Source organism: Solanum stenotomum, chromosome 5 (assembly GCF_019186545.1).
Source record: "Solanum stenotomum isolate F172 chromosome 5, ASM1918654v1, whole genome shotgun sequence".
Classification (NCBI taxonomy): Eukaryota; Viridiplantae; Streptophyta; class Magnoliopsida; order Solanales; family Solanaceae; genus Solanum; species Solanum stenotomum.
In genome coordinates, this window is record NC_064286.1 from 51,843,218 (window position 1) to 51,866,418 (window position 23,201).

Below are 23,201 nucleotides of genomic sequence, written 5' to 3' on the forward strand. Positions count from 1 at the left end.
GCACTTGCTCCGATGGTAAACACCCTCCATCTCCAATCTTAGGATTGCGTGTTTAAGTAAGGAATAAAAAGTTGCAAGAAAACTAAAAACAAAATCCTTTACTAAAAAGTTGTTCCAAAAAGAGACAATTCGTGAAAATTCATGATCTTGCTCTTGCTCCGATGATAAACATCCTCCATCTCCAAACTTAGTAATAGAAAAATTGCAAACAAAACTAAGGATACTTTTGTAAATGCCTATATGGTTTCACTTTTTGCAATCCATTGAATTAAGTAAGAATAAGTGAGAAAGGATAACACTTTTATTCTTTTGTTGTAGAATAAGAATATAAGAACCATATTCATATTCTAAAGTAAAATATGCCTTTGGAATTTTCTTTTTTTCATATCATGAATGAATATGAATGAAAGAGAGCTCCATAGAATCAGATACCTTCATAGCACAACACATAAAGTCTCTTTTCCTTCTTCTTCCTTTATTCAGATACTTCATATCTTCTTTTACAGATCATTAGTATTATCTATTATACCAATTATTGCTGCCCATAGATATGTTCTCAAATGATCGGGTGAATAGAATCTCTCCATCCTTAACCGCCTTGAAATCGAGAACTTGCTAGGGGGCGCTTTACCCCCTTGCGGGGTCTACCCTGAGCAAGTATTATGAGGCCAATAGATTAAAAAAATGAACCATCATTCAAAGAGTGGCTCCACATAACAGTTTCACAAGTAAAGTTCAAAACAGTACCTACAAATATTAAATGCAAGGCAAGGAGAACCACAGTAAAAGACCAAATTACTTGTTAACTTGAAGCTAAAAGCTCAAAATTTTCTCCCTGTAGAATTACATGATGTGTATAGGGGAAAAAAAATTCAAAACCAAAAACCAGATACATGAAGCATCTGCCGAGAGTAGTGGCTGATGACTGAGCATTCCAGTTAACTATTGATACAAAAATGAAGAGGGAAAAAAAATGAACGAATATCAACTTCGTATATTAGCAAAAACAATAATCAGTACACTAAGCTTGGTCTATACAACCTAGTGTTGTTGCTACTTCTCTTTATTAGTTGCCTTTTCCTTCATCTTCATTTAAGATGCGATTGCGGAAATCATTGACCATGAGAGGCAGACCGTCCCTCAAGGGTACTTTCGGCTCCCAGTTTAGCAGTTCCTTTGCTCTGCTGATATCTGGTTTCCTCTTGTGAGGATCATCAGCTGTGTTAGCTTTGAACTCAATAGTAGCACTTGGATCAATCACTTCTTTGACCACCTGTATTGCCAAGTGAAATGATTTAGGGTTGATTGATAACATAATTGTAAGTAAATCCAGGTAACTGAATAGACATTAGGCATACTTTGTAGTCGGGCAAAAAAAATGTAGTCGAAAAACTAGTGTGCCGAGTACCACTTCAAGATGACTGGACTTATTCATGGTGGATAAGTTCATATTTGAAAAGACAATATGCAACACTTTATCACTTAATTATTTCTTACGTCGTAGACCTACTTCCACTAAGCATGGATAATACACTAGATACGCAGTCGTGTATAACAATAAATCAATGTTCTATACTTCTACCCTTTGGGGAGGCCCAGTGGTTTGGGCTTGGGACTTCCATGTTGGAGGTCTCAAGTTCAAAACCCCTTGCCAGTGAAAGCAAGGGTTTGCCTTTTGGGTCGAGCTCGTCGCACTGGGCTTGCCTAGTGCGGGTTACCTCTCCTGTGTGGTTTGAGAGCTATTGCATAGGAGCTGGGGTTTTACCCTGTGCGCACCCAAATTATGTAAAAATGAAAGAGAGAGTGAGAGGTGGCCGGTGATGAGGGAGATAAGCAGTTGGTTGTTGTGAAGTGCTTGATGGGGTACAATATTTTAAAGCAGGAGAGTCGGAGGATGATTTTATGGTCCTGGTTCTTGGAAGACAGGTGGATGATAAAGTATGAGGATAAGAGAAAAATGGAGTCATTTGCTATGGAGAATATGGATTGTGAAGTGGGGGAGTAAGGTTTGTGATGTTGAGAGAAGCTCAGGGGGGATGAGTTTATGTCGTGTGCTTTCCATCGCTAAAGGTGGACATAGCGTGGTGGTGGTGTTTGTCAAATCTGAAGAGCAAGAAGGAAACACTGTGGTGCAAGCATACTTTACAGATAGTGCAGATTTAATATTTCGACACTTGAAAATGTTCAATGATAGTTCTATCAAATAGCCACAGAAACTTTTTTTTTTTGACTTGCATCTGTAGTAAGAATATAAAACTGCAATCAATTGAGCAATAATGATAAAATGACAGCAAAATAAGAAAAAAAACTTGTGAACTCAATACAAATATTGATTCTCAACGAGCAACATTCACTAAATTGCTTGTGCAGGTAGCGCCCAAACTAATAGTGAACAGGCAAATATGTATTACAGCAGAAACCATAGCTTACCTCGGCAAGCTCTAACATGGTAAACTCTCCTGGGTTTCCCAAGTTGAAAGGGCCAATGTGCTCACCATCCATTAAGGCCATTAATCCGTCAACCTTTCATCAACAGAAATTAATTGTTTTAGTATCATAGTTTGCATTCCAACAGAACTATAGGCATAATAAACAAAAGAGCAAGCTGGCCACTTGGACTTTTAAATTGGACAATCCACGGCATTTTAATGAATTTTTGATATTCACAAAATTGAGATGCAAAATAACAGGGTAATGCACATATAAACAGCTTGTTACACAAACATGTACACATTTAAAGTAAGAAATGTTCCTTGTTTCTTTCTTCTAAACCAGCTCATAAGAGGAAAATAGCAACAGGTGACACACTCTGATCAAAGCTTTGCACACTAGGCAAAAGTCCATGCTCTGTCAGTTCGATGACACCATAATATGTCACACTATTAGCATCTCCTATGTGTATCATTAAACAAGTCATTCTGTTAATTGATGAGGAATAACTAAGGTCTCCTTCACAAGGTATTCAGTTGAGAAATTAATTGATTTGTACTTCTCTCAACCAACGACTAGCAAAGATTATTAATCTTCTAAAGCATCTTTCCGGACATACTTACAACTTGGAAATATAGCCACATTAGGAAGTTTCACTTGTCAGGCGAAACATCTAGTGGTCTGCATTGTGATTCTCACAATTGAATTCCAATAAAGCAATAGACTGGTTATGGAAAATAGTTCTCGGAATTGTCAAAATGAACACAGAAAACTTGAGAGCTGTAATTAATAGACTATCTCCCACCACCATCTTACATATGAAAAAGTAGGCACAAAAATTCTTTTCACAAGAAAAGCCCATTGCAGTAACAAATGACAGCATACCCTAAGTAGACCACTCATCGGGAATAACATCTTGCTCTGTGTCTTGTGTTCACATAGACTCATATTATGCAATTAGCTGCAGGCTGAGAGTTCTCAACTGAGATTTGAAAGGTCAAATTTTATATGGGCACAGGGCACTTATCAAACTCAGACATGCAGATGATACTTATTTAGCTAGCAACATTAACTGAGAACTGTGCATTTAATTGGACAAAATAGCGGCTACTGGCCACAACTAATGATAACCCCTCTATCTTTAACTAGAAATTTGGTTCCTAAAATACAGTAGGAATGACTGGAAAACAACTTCCAAGTATTTCCTTTACCCCATTTAGTTCTTAGTATTTTAATGAAAGCAATGTCTGCTTTTAGTATTGGAGTTAGATCCTCCAAATCCAGCTATAAAGCATGTACTACATGGTGCTAAAAAGCACATAATCACAACTCCAGATGCTTCCACCATAAGAATCTTAGAGAAGATTTTTGTAAAATATTAATAAAGCTAGACAGTAAAAAGCATGATGCTAGATAGATGTCATCATGCTGAAATAGAAAAACAAAGATCTTAGAGAGAAAAAACGTGTACTCCCCCTCATGATGTTTTGTTTGACCTACATTTCATTTTAATCCGAGGAGTAAGGATTTGCGTCTTTCTCAAATGGAGAAAATGCCAAATGCTCTAAAAGTCAAACCTGTATATAATAACATCGTGTTATAGAATCTTGAGTATGAGGAGACACCTTCACACTCTCTTCATATCTTCAACTAATATTGGATTACACAAGCTCAAGCCTATCTCATTCAATCTTAATATCTGCTAGCCAAACTAGGTAGGTCAATTTGGGACAAACGGTGCAGAAATTCCAAATATTGGTAAAATACCTAGTCCATTAAATAAAACAAGTTAAAGAAGACACATAAATCTACTACATACCTGATTTAGAATTTCACTTTACAAGCTCTTTGAATGTTGTCTGTAGCATGCATCACCATTTTCTAATTTTTCGAAAGGATTAACATTTCCAAGAGCTTAAATCAAGTTTTGCAGGCACAACTACCACAGGTAGTCAACCTAACACAGAACTACCACTTTTTACATTCTGACCTTTAACTAATATCATCTGCCGCACGCATCTACCCCATCTATCATTAGATGCAGTGAAGACAGTGAGGGCATACTAAAATGGAAAGGGTAATTTATTAATGTCTTACCAAGTCAGAGACATATTGAAAGCTGCGTGTTTGCTTCCCGTCACCATACACTGTCATTGGTTGTTTGCGGATGGCCTGCAAACATGGTTTTAGAAAGAGAAAAACAAATGGATCGTCTAAAGGGAAATTCGGTTTACAGCACTGATGTTAATATAAGCTGAGACGACAAACCTGGGCAACAAAGTTGCTTACAACACGTCCATCATCGAGACACATGCGAGGTCCATATGTATTGAAAATTCGGGCAATGCGCACCTGCATATGAATATTATGGATCGTAAACTCTGGGTCCTCTATGATACACTGCCGGAGAGCAAGTCTAATTTGATACTAATTACAGCTTATAAGGTCATTTTTGGTCTTGCTGTCATAAAGTTGAACGTGACAGGGTTAAATACCAAGTCATAAATAGAAACTTATTAGGATGGATTCTTAAATCAGGAGCAGAAGTGGAACTAAAAATATGTCTCTCTGTCATTGCCTATATGCCATAGGTTTGCTCTCTATCTCTCTCATGATCATCATAAGGTGAAGTTTCTTTGAGTTCAAAATTTTGAACTGCAAAAAAGTACTTCCAGGACTTCAAATATAAGCAGCTTCCAAATTTATCTTTTGAACAGCTGTGCACTCATTACTTCAACCAGAAGAGTTGTTTACACCTAACTAAATACTCATTACACATATAATGCTAGACTTATGAATGGAAAAGTACATTCAACTGCACATTAACATTCAGCATCAAATGTAATAGCAATCTGTAAGAAAGAAAAATCACTCATTACCTCAACATCTGCACCACGATGGTAATCCATAGTCAAGGTTTCAGCAGTCCGTTTTCCCTCATCATAGCAGCTCCTAACACCTAGATATTTCAAGACACTCAAACATCACCTAAACGATCTGACAGAACAACTTACAAACAAAACTGAGAATAAATTATTGAAGCTGCTACTCACCTATTGGATTCACATTTCCCCAATATGTTTCCTTTTGTGGATGCTCAAGTGGATCACCATAAACCTCACTTGTACTAGTAAGCAAGAACCTTGCACCAATTCTCTTGGCAAGGCCCAACATGTTAAGAGTACCCATCACATTTGTCTTGTAATCAGAATTAAGGATCTCAAGTACATCAAAATAAAAAGAGAACATAAAAATGCACCTTAAACAGTCGGAAATTCCTTTTTGAAATGGATAAACATATAGAAAATTCCTTGACAATCAAACTCCTATGCACTGACAATGCGAAGAACAAACAATGTAACTATGTAAAAGGCAACTACAAGTAACTTTCTATAACAATCATGGATTGATAACTCGCAAAACATGTAAAAATCATACTACAACCTGTAAATCCATGCACGACCCCATCGCAAAGAAACAAAAAAACATGCTTTTATACATAACGAATAACGAAAAACAATCCAAATGCTAATGTAGACAAAGGATATAATAGTTTTGACGGGATTATACTTGTAATGAACAGGCGAAGCAGGGCAAGCCAAATGATAGATCTGATCCACTTCCAACAAAATAGGTTCAACAACATCATGCCTAATAAGCTCAAATCTATGATCCCCAAAATGATGCATCACATTTTCTTTCCTCCCAGTAAAAAAATTATCAATCACAATAACATCATCACCTCTCTTAATCAACTTATCAACCAAATGACTCCCCACAAAACCCGCTCCACCAGTCACCACAACCCGCATCCGTTTCCTCCCAATCCCAACAGGCACCCTCCCTGCACCCCTATACGGCGTTGTAACAGTAGATGTATGGGTAATTACACCAGGAACTGAATCGAACCCATGATAAGATTGGGGTATTGGAGAAGATGGGGTAAGGAGAGATAGGCTTGGTTGAAGGATGAAAAAAGTTGAACCAATGAGAATACCCACAAGGATAAAGAGAAGTCTTTGCTCTTTAAGAAGGTAATTGATGGATCTTGGAAGAGATCTGGGATGTTTGAAGGTCTTTGGTGATGATGGTGGGGTGTTTTGTGATATTGACATTGTTGTTTCTTCATCTCTTCTGTGATTCATGCTTGATTGGGTATGCAATTTCATGGTTTTCTTGATCTTCTTCTTCTTCTACGATAAATTTATGGGGAAATTTTCAGGTAGAAACAGAGTAAAATGTTTGCAGAATCAGAAAAAAGAGATTTTTTTTCTTGCATTTGTTGTTGTCTTTAAGGTAGCAGACAAGATTAGCTCAATTTTCCTAACTTTTCCATACTTCTTGGAGAGAGCCAAATATTTTCCACAAATTTATTTTCCAAAACAAATTCAGAAAGTTTTTTTTTTCGTCCTATGAGAAATACGGAAAATGTGAGATAGCTCTTTTTTCTATTTTTGTAAAAAAAGAAGAAGATAAATTTGGAGATAAAGATCAAAAGTACATGTGTGAATTGTTTTGCGAGTTTTGTATTTAATGATAAGCTCTGAACTATTATTATTTATGTATTAAAAACATACCTAATTGAGTTAGATGATAATAGTTAAGATAGAAAAAGAAAACAATGATCAGTTAGACTAGTCAATTTTGAGGTTGTGTTATAATACTGGTAGAGAAGGAAATATGATGATAGCTAAAGACTCAAGTAGGAAAATAAAATATGGTGATAGTTCAACTAAGAAAAAGGGAATAACGGATAATCAATGTGTAAAATTCTAGAAAAAGCGATAGTTCATATATATTTCTAATCACAACTTCTTATCGCAGATCCAAATTCAAGCTAAGTTTATAAAATTTGTAAATTTAGATGTTTCTAAAACCCAACAATTTTATATTGAAATTTTAAAGATTTGTGTTTGAAATTATAATTTAATTAAAATTAATATATTATTTGTGCAAATAAACTTCCTGCCAAACATATTGAAAGTTACTTATTCAAACATAAAGGTAGATTTTCTAAAGTTTGAATTATAAGTAAGCTTTGTCCAATTCATTATTAACTATAGATATACTACTATTTATCATACTTGTGAGTTTAAAGAGGCTAAAATACGATTTCTCCTCCTTATAAGAAAAAATAATAAAATATTAGGGTTGAATGAGGAAAAAGATATTGGCTATTATAAGATTTAAACTCTCCATTTCAATTATCGAAAGAAAAAAGCTCACCAAATGAACCAACCTTCAAGCTCTATTTTCTTACCAAAAACATACTTTTCCCAACGTCTCTTTTAGCCATATTGAAACAACACAATTTGATTACTTAGTAACTCAAAAATAAAATTATAAATTCATACGTTTTAAATTCTGACTCCGACCTCTAAAAAACCTAACATAGCACTCATAATTTTAATGACTAGAAATGTAATCATCAAAGGCACTAGCTTCACTTTGAAGATAACAAATGCCCACATGAATAAAAAGCCTTGCTTCATGCAAAAGCTTCTACCTTGCCAAGACTAATAATGTGTAGTAATTTGTATGCTAAAATGAATTTTCTTTTTTAATTCTTAATTAATTAAGGTAGACAATGGACCAAAACATTATATTACTTTATATAGAAAAGAAAAAAATAATCATTTTTAATTTTATCCACTTATAAAATAGGAAAAAAAATCAATAAAAAAATGTTCATAAAGGACAAACAAAAAAAACCGACCACAGTGGGAGTCGAACCCACGACCTTCTGATCCGAAGTCAGACGCGCTAATCCACTGCGCTATGCGGTCATATGTTTATTGAACTACCATTTAATTATATAACTTTAATTTTTCAAACATTATAATTTTTTATTTTTAAAAAAATATATTGGAAAGTAATAAATAAACTACTTAAAATCGTTCATGAGTTACAACTTACATGTGTTAGAATCAGTCAATATTTCATATTATCAAGTCTTTAGTTTGCGTGTATGACCTTTACTTGCCAAAAAAATTGCATATTGATTCGCCTCTCTCCAGATATGTATAAGAGAGTCTTTGTTGGTTTCTAACAAAAATTCGTAGTCTTGAATAATGCCCTAATATGATTAGATTGGATGTCATTTTCTTCAATAAGATGTATTGCAAGTAGATAGTTTGTTTTCACTTCTAGGTTCATATATCTCGTCATTTTTACTAACTTTATTCCTTATTTGATGCTCCATAGCTCTGTAATGAGACTAGATGTCAAAGGGGGTTCTTCGTTGAAAAATTCCACTATTTATATATGAATTTTTTTAGATATATATAAATTGTTGAATATAGACATACAATAAAGAGTCAACAATATGATTCTTCACAAGAAAAACCAACACTGAGGTAGGCAGTAGTACATTCATCAACTTCCAATACGTTGCTAAGCAACATTCATCTACAGCTAGTCATTCTAATATTAAGAAAGCTCTTTCATTAGAATCAAAATCAAGAAAATTTTCAGCTAATCTCAGATAGGATCTGTAGCAATAAACGAAGCACTATATCGAGCATTAATACCTGTAGTTAATGTCCTTAAAAAGCACTGGACGTAGAGTCAGTTCCTCCGAGAATGGCATGCTAAAGATAGGTTAACAGTCCAGAGGGAACACAGCAATTCTTCACCTCCATCAAGATTCGACTCTATGTCATTGATTCTAAAAGCATTTGTACAAACAAAGCAATTGGAAGCTTACCACCAAAGGGTCCTATCCTAAGATGAAACTTATTCGTATAACACTAATCAATACAAGCTTTATCTAACTCCATTAACATCGTGCTAACATCCAGGAGCACGATGTTGATTAAATAAGATAGTATAAAACTGAAAGATCAAACTATATTTCCGTATACATTTTATTAATGTGGCACCAAACTAGGGATGCCTCCCATGTACAAGTGACGTATATGCTGTATCATTGGAGACCCTGTACAACAGACATCCTGCAAAAGATGTATAATTACCCTCTGATAACATGAATTTGCCTACAAAAACGCAAAAGATAAACTATGAAATTTCAATGGCATTATGATTTCTGAACACTTCTCTCCTCATCTCCGCCTTAATACTTGAAAGAGTCAAGGAATAGACCAAGAGTCAGCCCAGTTTTCCAATAATTGAACATAATGATGATGCCCCTTACCCCATCAATTAAAGGAATGGATCTATACATGAGAGCTCCAATGCCCTCTACCACAGCCACAGCTAATCCAGAAGAAATAATATCCCAATCACCTGTCTGCCCTATTACAGTGGCAAATGCGGTTGCACAATAGAAACCCACTAAGAAAAACAGCAACTTCATTGGTAGGTTTTTTCTCAACACCTTAATTCTGGCATCTAGTTTGACTAGAAGAGCCTCTATGGCCCTAATAAGTCGAGTTCCACTGCTACCGCTGGTTGTAGGAGAAGAATCTAGTCTACTGCCATCTGCAGCACTTCTTATAGACCATGCCCGCCTCCTATATTGGAATTAAACTCTGAGATACATGGGTAGAAACGTCTCATTTATAAGTCTCTTGAGCAAGGATTTAGCACTAAACAAAGATTAGCAAATAGCATACATTTTCTTACAAGCCCTGGCAGGAACTTTCAAGGTACTTAGTTATTTGAACAATCTAAAATAGCTCAAAAGAGAGAATTTTAGATTTTCCCAATTAGGGCTAGGGAAACTTGTGGGAGTGCATAGGACAAGAAAACTTGGAATCCATAATGGGAGTAAACTTGGACTTAGACCAGACAGATGTAGATATGGAGAAGTTATTCAAAGGTAAACCACCCATAGTCAGAATTGATTACTTTTGAGTAGAAATTTGCAAGAAAATTATTTAGAAAATGAGTTTATGAAATGATGCTAACATTCTTTCTTTCCGAGAATAATTAGAAAGATCACATTCTTTCATTCCGAGTAAAATTAGGATTTCTATCTTCCAGCCACTCAGTTTCTTGTACTAATAAAGAATGATAAAAAGAGAATCTTCTAACAGTCTTTAATCCTTGTGTCTTGGCTTAGCCATACGGCTCAATGACCAATACTGCAAATTCACAAACTAGGTAATGGAGAACCCTTGATATCTTTGCGTATTTTTGCTTATTGAAAAAACGATTTTTTCTTATTGTTATTGAAAAAGAGATTTTTCTGTAAGGGAAATTAAATCTGGGAGAACCTGCTGATATCATACATGGTTCCTTCTTATGCATGCTATCCATTTGTTGTGAAGGGGAAGGGGCACAACCATCAAAGTAAATCAAAGTTTCACAATGACAGAGGGAAAAACTCACTTGAAATTTCTGAAAGAATAAGGCTGGATAATATTAGTAAAAGATAGCTGGCAATGCATGATTCTGCCTAATGAATGTGCAGCTCTCCTAAGGCAGACAGCTCCATTAAATCTTGATCCCATTTGATCAGCACTCAAATGCTTAGAAATTGTGGGACAGCTTTGTAAAGGCAGTTTGGCAGCCATGCCTTGTAGGAATCTGTTAAAGCAAAACACAAGGATCAGCAAGAACCATGAAGAGTTTTGGAAAATGATATATTCCATATGCGTTTCTTACTCCTGGAATGATTCAACATTAAGGATTATGTAAACGAGACAAAAGAAACATTTACTCTCCCGTTGTTATGTAACACACTTATATTATTTTCCTTTTTTAAGACAATGGTGTCTAAGACAGCTCAGTAGACCAACCCACAAACTAAAGCAAAAGAGCTCACGTGTGTACTGTGTTGTAGCTTCGACTCAAACCTAGAATCTCCAGGTTGTTACTCCTATGTCTAAACTACGGAACTGCCCAAGGATATTCCTTTCAGTTTAATGAAGCATACCAGGCCATACAATTTATAAAAATGAACTCCCTCCTATTACACCTATCATAAGTCCTATCTGGAATTGGAAGAATGCAAAACAAAGATACTTCAGCACAAATCCACCAGGAAAGTTAAAGCTTGATGAGAGACGGGTGTTAAGAGGCAATCAAATGCAAATTGACCACAAAAATCTCATCAGAAGGTAGACTAACCATGGATGGAAATATGGAATTGATGGAATATTAAAGCTTACTTAAATTTCAATTATAACTTCAAATCAGTCTTGTATTACATCAATGTGGCAAGGCTTCTGTAATCAAGAAACAATCTTTTTTTCTCTGTCCTGATTACATTAGTGTCTAAATCAGCTTCTTTGCACCTTGACTACTCCCACCAACACCAGTACCGCGTACACGAAACAATATTAATATGGAAACTTTAAAATAAGCTTGATGACACTGAGCCACTAACTTATCAGAGAGCATAATACTGAGCAGATACATTTACAATTCTACAATTTCACGATAATACTAGTTTCTGGAGCTTCAACAATTGCGTCTTACCGCTATATTGAAGACACACCACCATTTTCTTTTCTTTTCATCGCTATCTACTATAGTTACAGAATCTAAATTTGCTCCCATTACGGCTACATCAATACATTAATTAACAACAAATGCAAGTAATTATCCATAATAAATACATAAAAATGAAATCAATTAAGCTGTCCTTGAAGAAATTTAAGGAATTGAGAAATGATAAAATTAGGGTTACTTTTTTTTTCTGGGGAAAGATGAGGAATCAGAAGAAGAGCTTAATACCTATCGGCTTCTGATTATCTCCGGTCAATTTCCTCTGGCGGCGCCGGTGAGAGAAGCCGCCGTCCGTCGTCTCTCCCGCCGACCAATTATACAGTCGGAACAGTGTCATTAGTTGCCATTTTGTTGAACTCTCCTAAATATTTACCGAGACAAGAGATTATACAATTTTAATTATATAATCCATTTGTATAATTTTATTTTATTTTATATAATCTACATTTTAAATATTTTATAACATAAAAAATTAATCAATTATCATATGTTAAACTGATGAGCTGTCCATACTTTCGCTCTAATAATAAAGTTCAAATCTCTAGATTATCGTAAATATTTTTCATTTTCAGTTTTAAAATTATGAGTTAGAATCACCAAGGAGCAATATAAATGAAGAGTTCATAGAAAAGGATAAAAAGAGTAGAGAAAAATGATTAATATAATAAGACTAGAGATTTTTTTTTTATATATATATTATTTTATAATTATCAATTGTTTTGTTATATTAAATAAAGAACATCTTTAAGAAGAAAATTAGAATAATTTAAATGGGCTAAATAGTTACATCTCATCTCTTTTTCTTTTTTTTTAGAATTAGAAATTTTATTTGTTTGACTTTCTTTTATTATCATCAAGAAGTTTGTGTGAGGAGACTTTACAATCAACTCCAAATGAATTTTGAAAAAATCTTATTGAAAGCGTCATCTTCAAATGAATTTCCGGATTCCAAATACGTGAGACTTTCCATTGATTTAGGGAGCCTGATGTAGTTTGATGGGAGACAAAACAAAAATAAAAAAACACACTCACATTTACGAATAATAATATAAGCGGTTACAATCATTTTGGTGTATAGTTTGTAAAACTTTTTTGTTATATTTTGAAAGTTGAATGGGTAGTATGGTTGGTTATGATAAATGTGAATTAATTTTTGCATATCTTTAATTTATTTTTTTAAAACAAATTTTATATTAAAATTTAAAAACAGAATAGTATTGTTAGTTATAAACAAGTGTATGTTGTGATAAGTTGTCTGATCAAATCAAATTAATTCGATTTTTCAATACAATTTCAATCCTATTTTTTCCTTTTTTTGAATTTTCTTGAGCTTTGATTTAGAGTTCCGAAGAACTAAAATTTTATTGCTTGTCTATTTCATTTTTGATTCGTTAAAGTTTGAAGTTACGATTTAATTTATTAAATTTGTATTATAATTGTATGTTGAATTTGTATGAAAATTATATTTTAAGTTTTGCATATGTTTATAGTTGTATTATATTTGTATAAATACTTTATGAAAGTTGTATATACAATAATGTTTTAATTTTATATTAAATTTCCAAAATACCAACAGGAGCTTTAGATAATATTTATATGGTTCCAAACAAGGTCGATTTCCCCCCACTATCTATATAATTCTCTCATGACACCATCTAAACTTCAAACCAACTCCTTTACCCCTAAATCTTAATTCACATTTTTTTCCCTCTTTCCATCAACAATGAACCACTTAAATGATGAAGAGTACATAGAAATTGAAGTAAACTCTTACTATTACTTTTCATCATCATCTTCTAATTCTTCTTCCTCTCAAATTACCAAAAATAATTCCCAACTCTTTGAAGATTTAGAAGATAGCTTTTGCATAAATTTGTTGATCACTCCAATTAGTTCACCATCACAAACTAGCATGGTGAGTTTTGAACTTAATCCAAATGATCATAAAATAATTAGTCCTAAGAAATTATGGTCTAAGTTCATGATTAAGCCTTCTTTAATCAACCAAAAGTTCAAAGCTTCAAGGGCATTTCTCAAGTCTTTGTTTAGCAAATCTTCTTGCACTAATAGTAATTGTTGTTCTAGTAAGGACATGAAAATCTCCAAGAAAAAAACTAGTAACAATGAAGGTTTGTCTTCAAGGTGGCAATATTCTTCCATAAATGGTGAGTCTTTCTCATCATCAACATCTAATTCTTCCTTCAACTCTATTAATGGTTTTACTTCTGAGGATTCAATTGAGGCTGCTGTTGCTCATTGTAAAAAGTCCCAACAGTGTGGCTGGTCTTATTATAAGGACATCAATAATTAGCCGACACACGTCCTATGTGACAAATTAATGCACGTAGAATGCAAATATATATCTACTTGTGTGTACCAAAGTTGAAGAATATAAATGCGTGTGGGAAGTTACTAATAAGTTGCAAACACAAGATTGTGTGCCCTATATCATATACCCCTTATTGGTGTTATTATTATTTTATATTATATATAAGGTGCAATAATTATAATTTTTTATTGGTATAAGGCTTTTTAAGGAGCAAAAAATCTACGAAATTGACTCAAATCGATTAATATTATAGTCCCTTCGTCCACTATTGTTTGTCAGGATAAGATCATGCACGACTCTTAAAAAAATTAATATAAGGTGCAATTTGACTAATATAACCTTACTATCAATCATTATTAAAATGGTTTCTACTTTTTGAAAACTGTTGAAGCAATTTTTTTCACATTAAAGTAGTCTTGTAACTTTAAAATGGTTACTTTTTGAAATCAGTAGTTACGTAATTATTAAGGACAGAATTGGAAAAAAGTGACCTATTACTTTTTGATTGTTTAAATTTATAATTAATTTTGAACAACTATTTTTAGTATATCTAACAAACAATAGTGGACGGAGGGAGTATCGTACTAAAGTCTAAAGTAGTAGTAACATTTTTTTCTCTATTTTTGGGCCAACTTAATCGACCAATTAAGAAGCTCCTTTCGAGCACCATAACTTGCATAGCTTAAAGACCTTATCCCACTGCAAGATGTTGACGATCCTATATATGGTGAAAGCTCATTTGGTATAACAATTGGGTATTTGAAATTCACTGATATGACTAATTTGAATTGTGATATAAGACTATTGAAGGAAATTAAAAACCTTTTTTATTTGATTTTATTTTATTCTCAAAATTCAAATACGAGACTGATGATATTCTATTCATCTCATCGCAATCTTTAATCATACGTATATAAGTGCATCAGAATGACTATTCTTACCGTCTTAACCACAAGGTAAATTTTAATGTAGCATCAGTGCCTGTAGTTAGTTGCAGATTCAGTTCATATGATGACTCAGTAACTTTTGTTCAAATCCTATATTTCTATTAAAATTATTATCCTATATTAACCTAAATTATTATAGAAATTCATAAACTTTAAATATAGAATCCGTCTCTAATTACTATATGTACTTGATATTTCCCTTTGGCAACAAAAAAACATTTGAGCATGAAATAGTTAATTTTGTAGTTATAATCCGTTTGAATTGACTTTCTGTCGTTACATGCATGGCTTTTATTCTTTATGGGACATTATAATATATTATATTATTAGTTCATTTTTCTTCTTATAACTAGATATGGACACCCGTGCCAACAAGGGCCCAACACATATTTTCTTTTTGTTTCAATTTATGTAACACAATTGAAATTTTAAAAATTCTTTAAAAAATTAATTACAATTTTTTAATATTTTAAGTTATTAATTATTGTGATTCATAGTAATTTTTTAAATAATTTTCAAATAATATATATTAATCTCTATGTTTCAATTTACGTGACACAAATACTGTTTAAAGAGTCAATCAAATTTTATGTGTTTTTTAAATATTTGAAGCTGTTAATTATTGTGATTTATAATATTTTTACGTCATTTTAAAGTTTTTTTATTTTTTAATTATTGTTATTTTATAGAATTTTTTACGTAATGTTTAAATATATAACATATTAAAAAGAAAAGTAATATAAATAAATTAAAATAGAGAAAGTACTAAACTCGAGTATAAATAGACATCTTAAATTTGAAAACATCGTTTGATTATATGCACAAATTAATGCACGAAAACAAGATAAGAGATTTGTAAAAGATATATGAAACTGGAAATATAAATTAATTTTCAATTTTTCTAGTAATATAGCATATATATTTTATTCCTAAACTATTACTTATTTCATTTTAATTTATTTGATCTACTTTTTGTTACTCTATTTAAAAAGAACAATATTTTAATAATTTTTTTAGTTCTTAACTTTTCACATAATATGTTGAAGATCCCAAAATTTAAATTTTTCCTTCTTAAACTTCATATCAAATTAAAATAAATCAAACAATTTAAAACAAAATAAATATAATCTTTTATCTATTATGTTTTATAGATTAAATACTAATTAATGAAGTAATATTATATTTGAAGCCATAAGGTAAAAACTTGAAAAACGGATGAAATAGAAAGAGTCATGGTAATGGTGAATGGAAGCTGGTGGGATCGACAACAGTTAAATTAATACACAACAGAAATGAAGAAGAATTGTTTTATATTAGAATGAGACAGCTTTTATCTAATTGGAAAGTCTAAAATGCTTTCATTTGTAATGACAAAAAAAATCCCTTAATTTAATGTGAATACCAAGAAGCACACATGCATGCTGACGAACACATGTGTGCTTCAAGACTCTTCTACTATCGTTACATGCATGGCTTTTATTCTTTATGGGACATTATATTATATTATTTGTTCATTTTTCTTCTTATAAAAGCTATCATGTTTCTAGCCCCCCCGACTTATTTAGAGAACACGTATATCTACAACTGTTTAACTACATTTATATTATTGATATACATGTTTCATTTTGGGGGATCTTTTTTGGTGAAAATGATATATTTATGTTAAATAGATTTTAGGTCTAACTTAAACTTTAAAGCTAGGTCGGTGTAATGATCCGAACTGTCGTTAATTAGGAGAAACAAAAATTTCCCGCCACAGGGGACCAGAGGCCGCTAGGGCGGCGGCGTCAGGGGCAGGATAAGTTGGCGTCATAGCGGGATAGGCGAGACAGAATGTAAATTACGAGAAATCTTATTTTCTCCATCTTCTTAAAATACCAAAATAAGTCGTAAAACACCCTAAAAACCTCAGAAAAACTGCTCTAAGCTTGGGAAGGAAGGAGAAGGAGATTTCTAGCGTGAGGATGGGGAAATCTTGCGGATTCTTGGAAAATCCACCGTCGTGAAGCCCGAAAAACCCGAATTGAAGTCAAAACTCCGTGCAACTGCTTGGCGCCCAGGTAGGCTAGGTTTTATAAATTGAGTAGTTTAAATATGTGTTTATCATGTGATATATGTAAATCAATGGTAGGGTTTATGTGTAGACCTTCGCGCACCGAGCGAATTCCATGGGAAATTCTTAGAAATCAAGTAATTAGGTTTATGCCTTGAGAAGGGAAATCGATGATTTGTTAGGGCTTCTAGAATTGCTATCTTGGATAGAATTGTTTCAAAAATAAGACAATGAAATCTTGAATGAAACTAGATTTATGAACATATGCTAGACTATAAATTAGGGTGATTGATTGAGGAATTACATTAATGGTGATTAAACCCTAGAAAGAAGCCTTAGATGATGAACTAGGGCTAAGCATGACAAATTAACGTATGTTGATAATGTTGCATTGTTGATCACACTTGTTGTGAATAAGATGGGTGAATTATCATTGACATGAAATCATGACTTAAATGTATGATCTTGAGGATATACTTGTGTTTGTGATTGTGATGTGTTGAATGGATCGGTTGCCACGTTCCGGCATAACTAACTTGGATCGGTTGCCACGCTCCGGCATAACTATGTGATCAATAGCCACGTTTCGGCATAACTAACTTGGATTGGTTGCCACGTTCCGGCATAACTAACTGTTTGGGTTCCATGAGAGAACCAATGATGTGGCTTAATTGCGTGACTTTAGAAAGGTGTTAGTCGTTCGTAAATGTTGATGATATTGTATATGTTTGTTATACATGTGATTATATTGTTCATTGACTTATACATGTTGGACTTGTTGGGTATAGTGGAAGGGTTGAGTGTTTAAAGGGGAGAGTAATAGATAGTAATGGTAGTTCGTGTGTTGTAATGGCGAGAAGTAAGGGAGCGTGATGTAATGTATTATGTGACTATGGTTGGGTAATGTGACGAGGAAGTAGGGGTGTGACGTGATCGGTTAGTTGAAATGTTGGTGGTTGTATTTGGGGGAATTTATCTACGTGTTAGTATGGTTAGGCTAAGAACAAGTACTTGTTAGGTAGGTTGATGGAGAAGGATGTTAATAGTCAGAATACTAGTGTATATTGGAAGTATGTCAAGAAAGGGGTAAAAATGGAGAAGCGAGTGTTTATTTCATAATCTTATTAGTTGATTTCTTATACTATGTGGTGGGCATCGGGTTGACCGATTATGCCTACCAGTACGCGTGTTTTGTACTGATATATACTACTCTTGCTATGTCTTTGACATAGTCTGGATGCAGGATTGGTGACGTTTCATTAGGTGAAGACAAAGGCAATCTCCAGCAGCTTTTATCCTTCCTTCCGCATGGTGGGAGTTGTGTCCTTTATTTACCACTTGAACTCTTAGTAGCTCTCGTACCTGTTTAGACTAGATCCATGGGAGTTGTTTAAATTACTTTACAAGTTTAACTAATAGTGTGACCAAGGATATTATTTATAAAACCATTGTATTAACTTATTTATTTCTGTTTTCTTAAAAATCTTGCACGTTTTTACTATTGGGATATGAGGGTTCTCCTACTTAGTTGTTAGAGTTGGTACTCGCACGATCCGATAGGTTGGATCGTGACAGTCGGAGAGTTGCTAAGTCATATAAGAAGTTTCAAGAATCTTTATTTGATCTGATTAGGGACGGAACTAGAGTATATTTTATGAATTAGCTGAATTCAGTAGTGTTTGTTCAAATTTTGTATTTGTCTTAGACTATGATTTAGGTTTCATAAACTTTATATTTTGATTCTGTCTGGATTCGGTGTGGGACATTTCTTTCAACACCCCTCTCTCGGTCTCCTCCTCACACACATACATTTTTCAGATTGAGGTGTGCACAATCATGAACTAGGAGTATATATACAACTCCTGCACGGAATTTAATGGGTCTAACTTTGATATCATGTTTTCAAAAGCTAGCTCATAATGAGGAGATGATTGTTAAAAATCATATAAAAAGCGCGCATTCATTCGATGTGGAACTCTTCAACATCACGTCTCATCCTCAGAGCTGGACATCTAGAGTGTGGACAAATTAATATGGGAGTCCAACATCGATGCACAAGAGTTAGAATGATAATCATATTCTAATATATCATGTTAAAATGAATCTCAGTCTGAACTCACACTCCAAAAATTAATTAAAAAAGAAGAAGATTGTTCAGGTCATATAAAAAATTCCAATCCGACGTGGGATATTAATTTCTTTTAAAAACAGTCATGCATGCAATATGATTGTACAGATGGATAAAATGACTTACTATTTGTATTAAAGTGAGTCTAATTCCTTAGTATTTGAAGTTTTAATTATGCTAATCACTTACTACTTCAAGAGATCAAATTTGATTAGGGATATAATAAGTTTAATAAAAATATTATTTATATGTTAGAAGTGAATATTTTGTAAGAAGCATATTCTAGATACAACGCCATTTATTTTGAAAATAATATTAGCTAGTTACTTCTATAGACTATAGTACCCAAAACACTACTAACATTGGAAGCCTGGCTAGAGAAATAATTTATTATGTCGGTTTAGACTTTATAATGTCTTTTGTATTGTTTCTTCTCAATATTTTTCGAATATTATTTTTTTTCATACCTAACAACTAACATACATTCGAAGATATCTAAATTTTAATCTTAAAATATTATATTAATTATTTCTGCTCCAGTGGTGAATAATTCCATATATATTTGTAGGTGTAGGCCAACAACAATATGTTAATTTAATTAACAGTGATCATGTTCCTATAAATAGCCCCTAGCTAGTCAACTGTATAACTATTTGTTGAAAATGACAATACATTTACGTATTAGGTCGAGCAAATCAAATTTATAGAATCAATATAGAATATCAACTTCAAATATTATTTTATAGAGAAACTATTTTAAATATCTATTAATTATTTTTAATAAAAATATAAATATTCAAATTTTCAATCAATATTATATATACATAAATAAATTAATTAAATATTAATATAATATTAACATCATGACTTAAATATAATTCAAAATATCAAGAAAAATAAATTTAAAAATTATTCCATAAATTAAATCACTATATACAAAAAAAATTCACCACAAAAATAAATAAAATCCTTCATATTTTTAATCCTACAAAAATGTTGTTTTGATTTTGTAAAATAAGACGTAAAATAATATATAAAATATAAAATATAAAATAATAATAGTATATAAACATAAAATAAAAAATAAAAAATAAAATTCTTGTATGAAACTTAACCAAATTTATGATATATGTTAATTAATTACTAAGGGATATATTGGTAAATATGTATATATGGGAGAGTTATTTTAGTCTTCAAGAAAATAATTTTCTGTTTCTGCTTCGGCTTTTTTTTTAAAAGTAGAAAATTTTGGTTTCTTCCCAACAACAGAAAAAATACTTCTACTACCATTTAAAAGCAGTTTTGAGAATTTACCAAACACTATTTTTTTTTAAAAAAAATGCTTTTATTGGGAAAAAACACTTTTAACCTCCTAGCAGCAATGCCAAACAAGCTCTACATAGTAATCGTACGAACACTTAGTAGGCGTTTGGCCATGCGATACCATATCACGAGATGAAATCAGCGTTTGGACATGTGATTTTACATTGATTCCATCTCATGATTCCATATCATGAGATGTGATTCCATATTCTCCAAAAACCATGATATGAAATCATATGGGAATTCTATATCATGATTTGAGATATTTTAATACAAAAATTGATCCACGAGTTTGTTTCTCAGGAAAACACTTAATCCACGAGTTTATATTTTGTTAAAACAACCCCACATTTATATTTACTAACCATTTATTTCATATATGTAAATCACATCATTACTTTTTAAAATTTATTATTCTCACCGACATAAAATTTATTATTTTCACCAACATTTAGTCACTTTAACTCACACCAACCGATTGTTGAGTAATAAATTTGTTATGTTCATTTACTCCAACACTTAATCTATTACTTCTACCGTTTGGTGCGATTGATGGAACATATATAGAAGGGGAGGTTCCTAAAGCGGTGCAACAAGCATATCGTAATCGCAAAGAAAGAACATCACAAAATGTCTTATGTGCTTGTGATTTTGATATGTGATTTACCTTTGTTGCTGCTGGTTGGGAAGGTACTGCACATGATAGTAAAGTACTTGAGAATGCACTTGTTGAACCAACGTCACAATTTCCATTTCCGCCACATGGTAACTTTAAATTACATCCTTAAAATAAATATTATTTATTTACACAAAGTTATCTCATTTACGTCACATATGCTTTTAGTAATTCTTTATAAAATGTTTGTTGGTAGATGAATATTATGTTGTTGATGCTGGTTTTCGAAACACAAAAGGATTTTTAGCTCCATACAAAGGACTACGCTATCATTTGTAAGATTACCGAGGAAGTGAAAGAGAGCCTCAAAATGCCAAAGATCTGTTTAATTATAGGCATTCATCTCTACACAATGTGATTGAACGAACTTTTGGAGCTTGGAAAAGTAGATTTAGAATACTGAAACAAGGCATGAACCATTATGATATTGATACACAAGTGAAATTGTCATAGCTTGTACAGTGTTACATAATTATTGCGAGAATACCAAAGTACTGATGAAATATTTATGGTCTATGAGCATGAAAATATAGTTACGGATGATATTGACCAACAAATAGCTCAAAGTAACAATGTTAGTTCGTCTTCTCAGTCACATGATCGAGAAATGCAAGTTCAACGTGAGGAAATTGTCCGTACTATGTGGGAGGATTATATTAAAGACTAGTACACTAAAATTTATGTTCAATTTTTTTTATTGAATTAAAGTTTGATGAAACAGTTACTTAAGTGGGAAACAAATAACTTTGTAATAATTTATTTTGCGATTTTACAAATCTTTGTTTATTTGGTAAGATTGAATAAACAATTGGGGCTATTTTAATAGTTTTACAACTTATGAAATTCTAATGAGTATGCGAAAATATATAACACAAAAATTTCATATCGCATGTCCAAACAAAACATCAATTTCATCTCATGATTCTATATTATGATATCATATCATGATACCATATCATGATTCCATATCGCATGGCCAAACGGGCCCTTAAAAATATCTTTCCTATTTTGTAATATTTCTAACACTAGACCTATCAATTATCATTATTGGGGAGTATATTATTTTCCAAAACGATGAATTGTCATTTGTCAATAGAATAATTAAATAAGTTAGACGCAATTTAATTTATGTGAGTTTGTCCTCACATGCTACTGAATAACATGTATGGATTTTTCTTCTCTCTTTTTTTTCGTATGGCCAAATTCAGGGGCGGCTAAACAAATAAGAGGACTTAAATTTTTTATTTTTTTAATATTTAAAGCCTATTTTTCGATTTTTTAAGATGCAGAATTGCGTATATACTTGAAATTATTTTGAGATGCAAAGTTATTTTTTTATTAATAGTAGTACTCTATTTGTTTCAATCGTTTATCTGATTTTGACTTTACATAAAATTTTAAAAAGTAAAGAAAATTTTTGAATCATATATATATGTTCTTTAATTTTGTGGTCTTAAACATGTTATGTGTAAAGTTAAAATTAAAAAAAGTTTTAAAAAAAGATTATTTCGAAACGAACTAAAGAAAAGTAAGACAAATAAATTAAAATTAGGCAGTATATTTATTTTCTAAAAAAAACTTATATTAGTTATGTTATTATGGGGAATCTTAGTAGCTTAGGTGATTGATTACCTGAACTCCACCTTGTTAGTGATGGTTCGATTTCCCATATTGTAATCTTTCCTTTTAAAAAAAACTAAAAATAATAAGAGAAATAATAATAATAGTAATATTATTATTATTATTATTATTATTATTATTATTTTATCATACGCCTCGTTTTCAAAGGCGTTTGAGCCACTCAGTGTCCAATAATTCAAATTATAAACTCAAAATAATCTACTCAGCAAACTAATGCTGCATGAAAAATATTGTTGGGATAAGGGTTTGAAAAATATCTC

At 32.3% G+C, this 23,201-nt stretch overlaps 2 protein-coding genes and 1 non-coding gene across 5 annotated transcripts; all 3 read right to left on the bottom strand.

The window, feature by feature from the left end:
• Nucleotides 1-783: 783 nt before the first annotated feature.
• On the bottom strand, nucleotides 784-6,765 carry LOC125864617 (UDP-glucuronic acid decarboxylase 1-like). 2 transcript variants are annotated; one of them, XM_049544641.1, is made up of 7 exons: nucleotides 5,974-6,765; nucleotides 5,484-5,626; nucleotides 5,310-5,389; nucleotides 4,699-4,782; nucleotides 4,528-4,602; nucleotides 2,431-2,523; nucleotides 784-1,273 (listed from the first exon to the last, which is right to left on the bottom strand). In XM_049544641.1, the coding sequence occupies exons 1-7, from the start codon at nucleotides 6,597-6,599 to the stop codon at nucleotides 1,067-1,069; spliced, it is 1,308 nt and encodes a 435-aa protein (XP_049400598.1). In that variant the 5' UTR covers nucleotides 6,600-6,765; the 3' UTR covers nucleotides 784-1,066. The 2 variants fall into 2 exon arrangements, with proteins under 2 accessions (XP_049400598.1, XP_049400597.1); XM_049544640.1 differs by having other exon boundaries at nucleotides 5,484-5,630; nucleotides 5,978-6,763.
• A 1,377-nt stretch (nucleotides 6,766-8,142) lies between these two features.
• Nucleotides 8,143-8,216, bottom strand: TRNAR-UCG (transfer RNA arginine (anticodon UCG)). Its single transcript has one exon. It is a non-coding gene; the product is annotated as a tRNA-Arg (tRNA).
• An 850-nt stretch (nucleotides 8,217-9,066) lies between these two features.
• LOC125866310 (ycf20-like protein) lies at nucleotides 9,067-12,247 on the bottom strand. 2 transcript variants are annotated; one of them, XM_049546648.1, is made up of 3 exons: nucleotides 12,073-12,247; nucleotides 10,723-10,920; nucleotides 9,067-9,902 (listed from the first exon to the last, which is right to left on the bottom strand). In XM_049546648.1, exons 2-3 carry the CDS (start codon nucleotides 10,905-10,907, stop codon nucleotides 9,503-9,505), a joined length of 585 nt encoding a protein of 194 aa, XP_049402605.1. In that variant the 5' UTR covers nucleotides 10,908-10,920; nucleotides 12,073-12,247; the 3' UTR covers nucleotides 9,067-9,502. The 2 variants fall into 2 exon arrangements, with proteins under 2 accessions (XP_049402605.1, XP_049402608.1); XM_049546651.1 differs by lacking the exons at nucleotides 10,723-10,920; nucleotides 12,073-12,247 and adding an exon at nucleotides 10,608-10,639.
• Nucleotides 12,248-23,201: the final 10,954 nt, after the last annotated feature.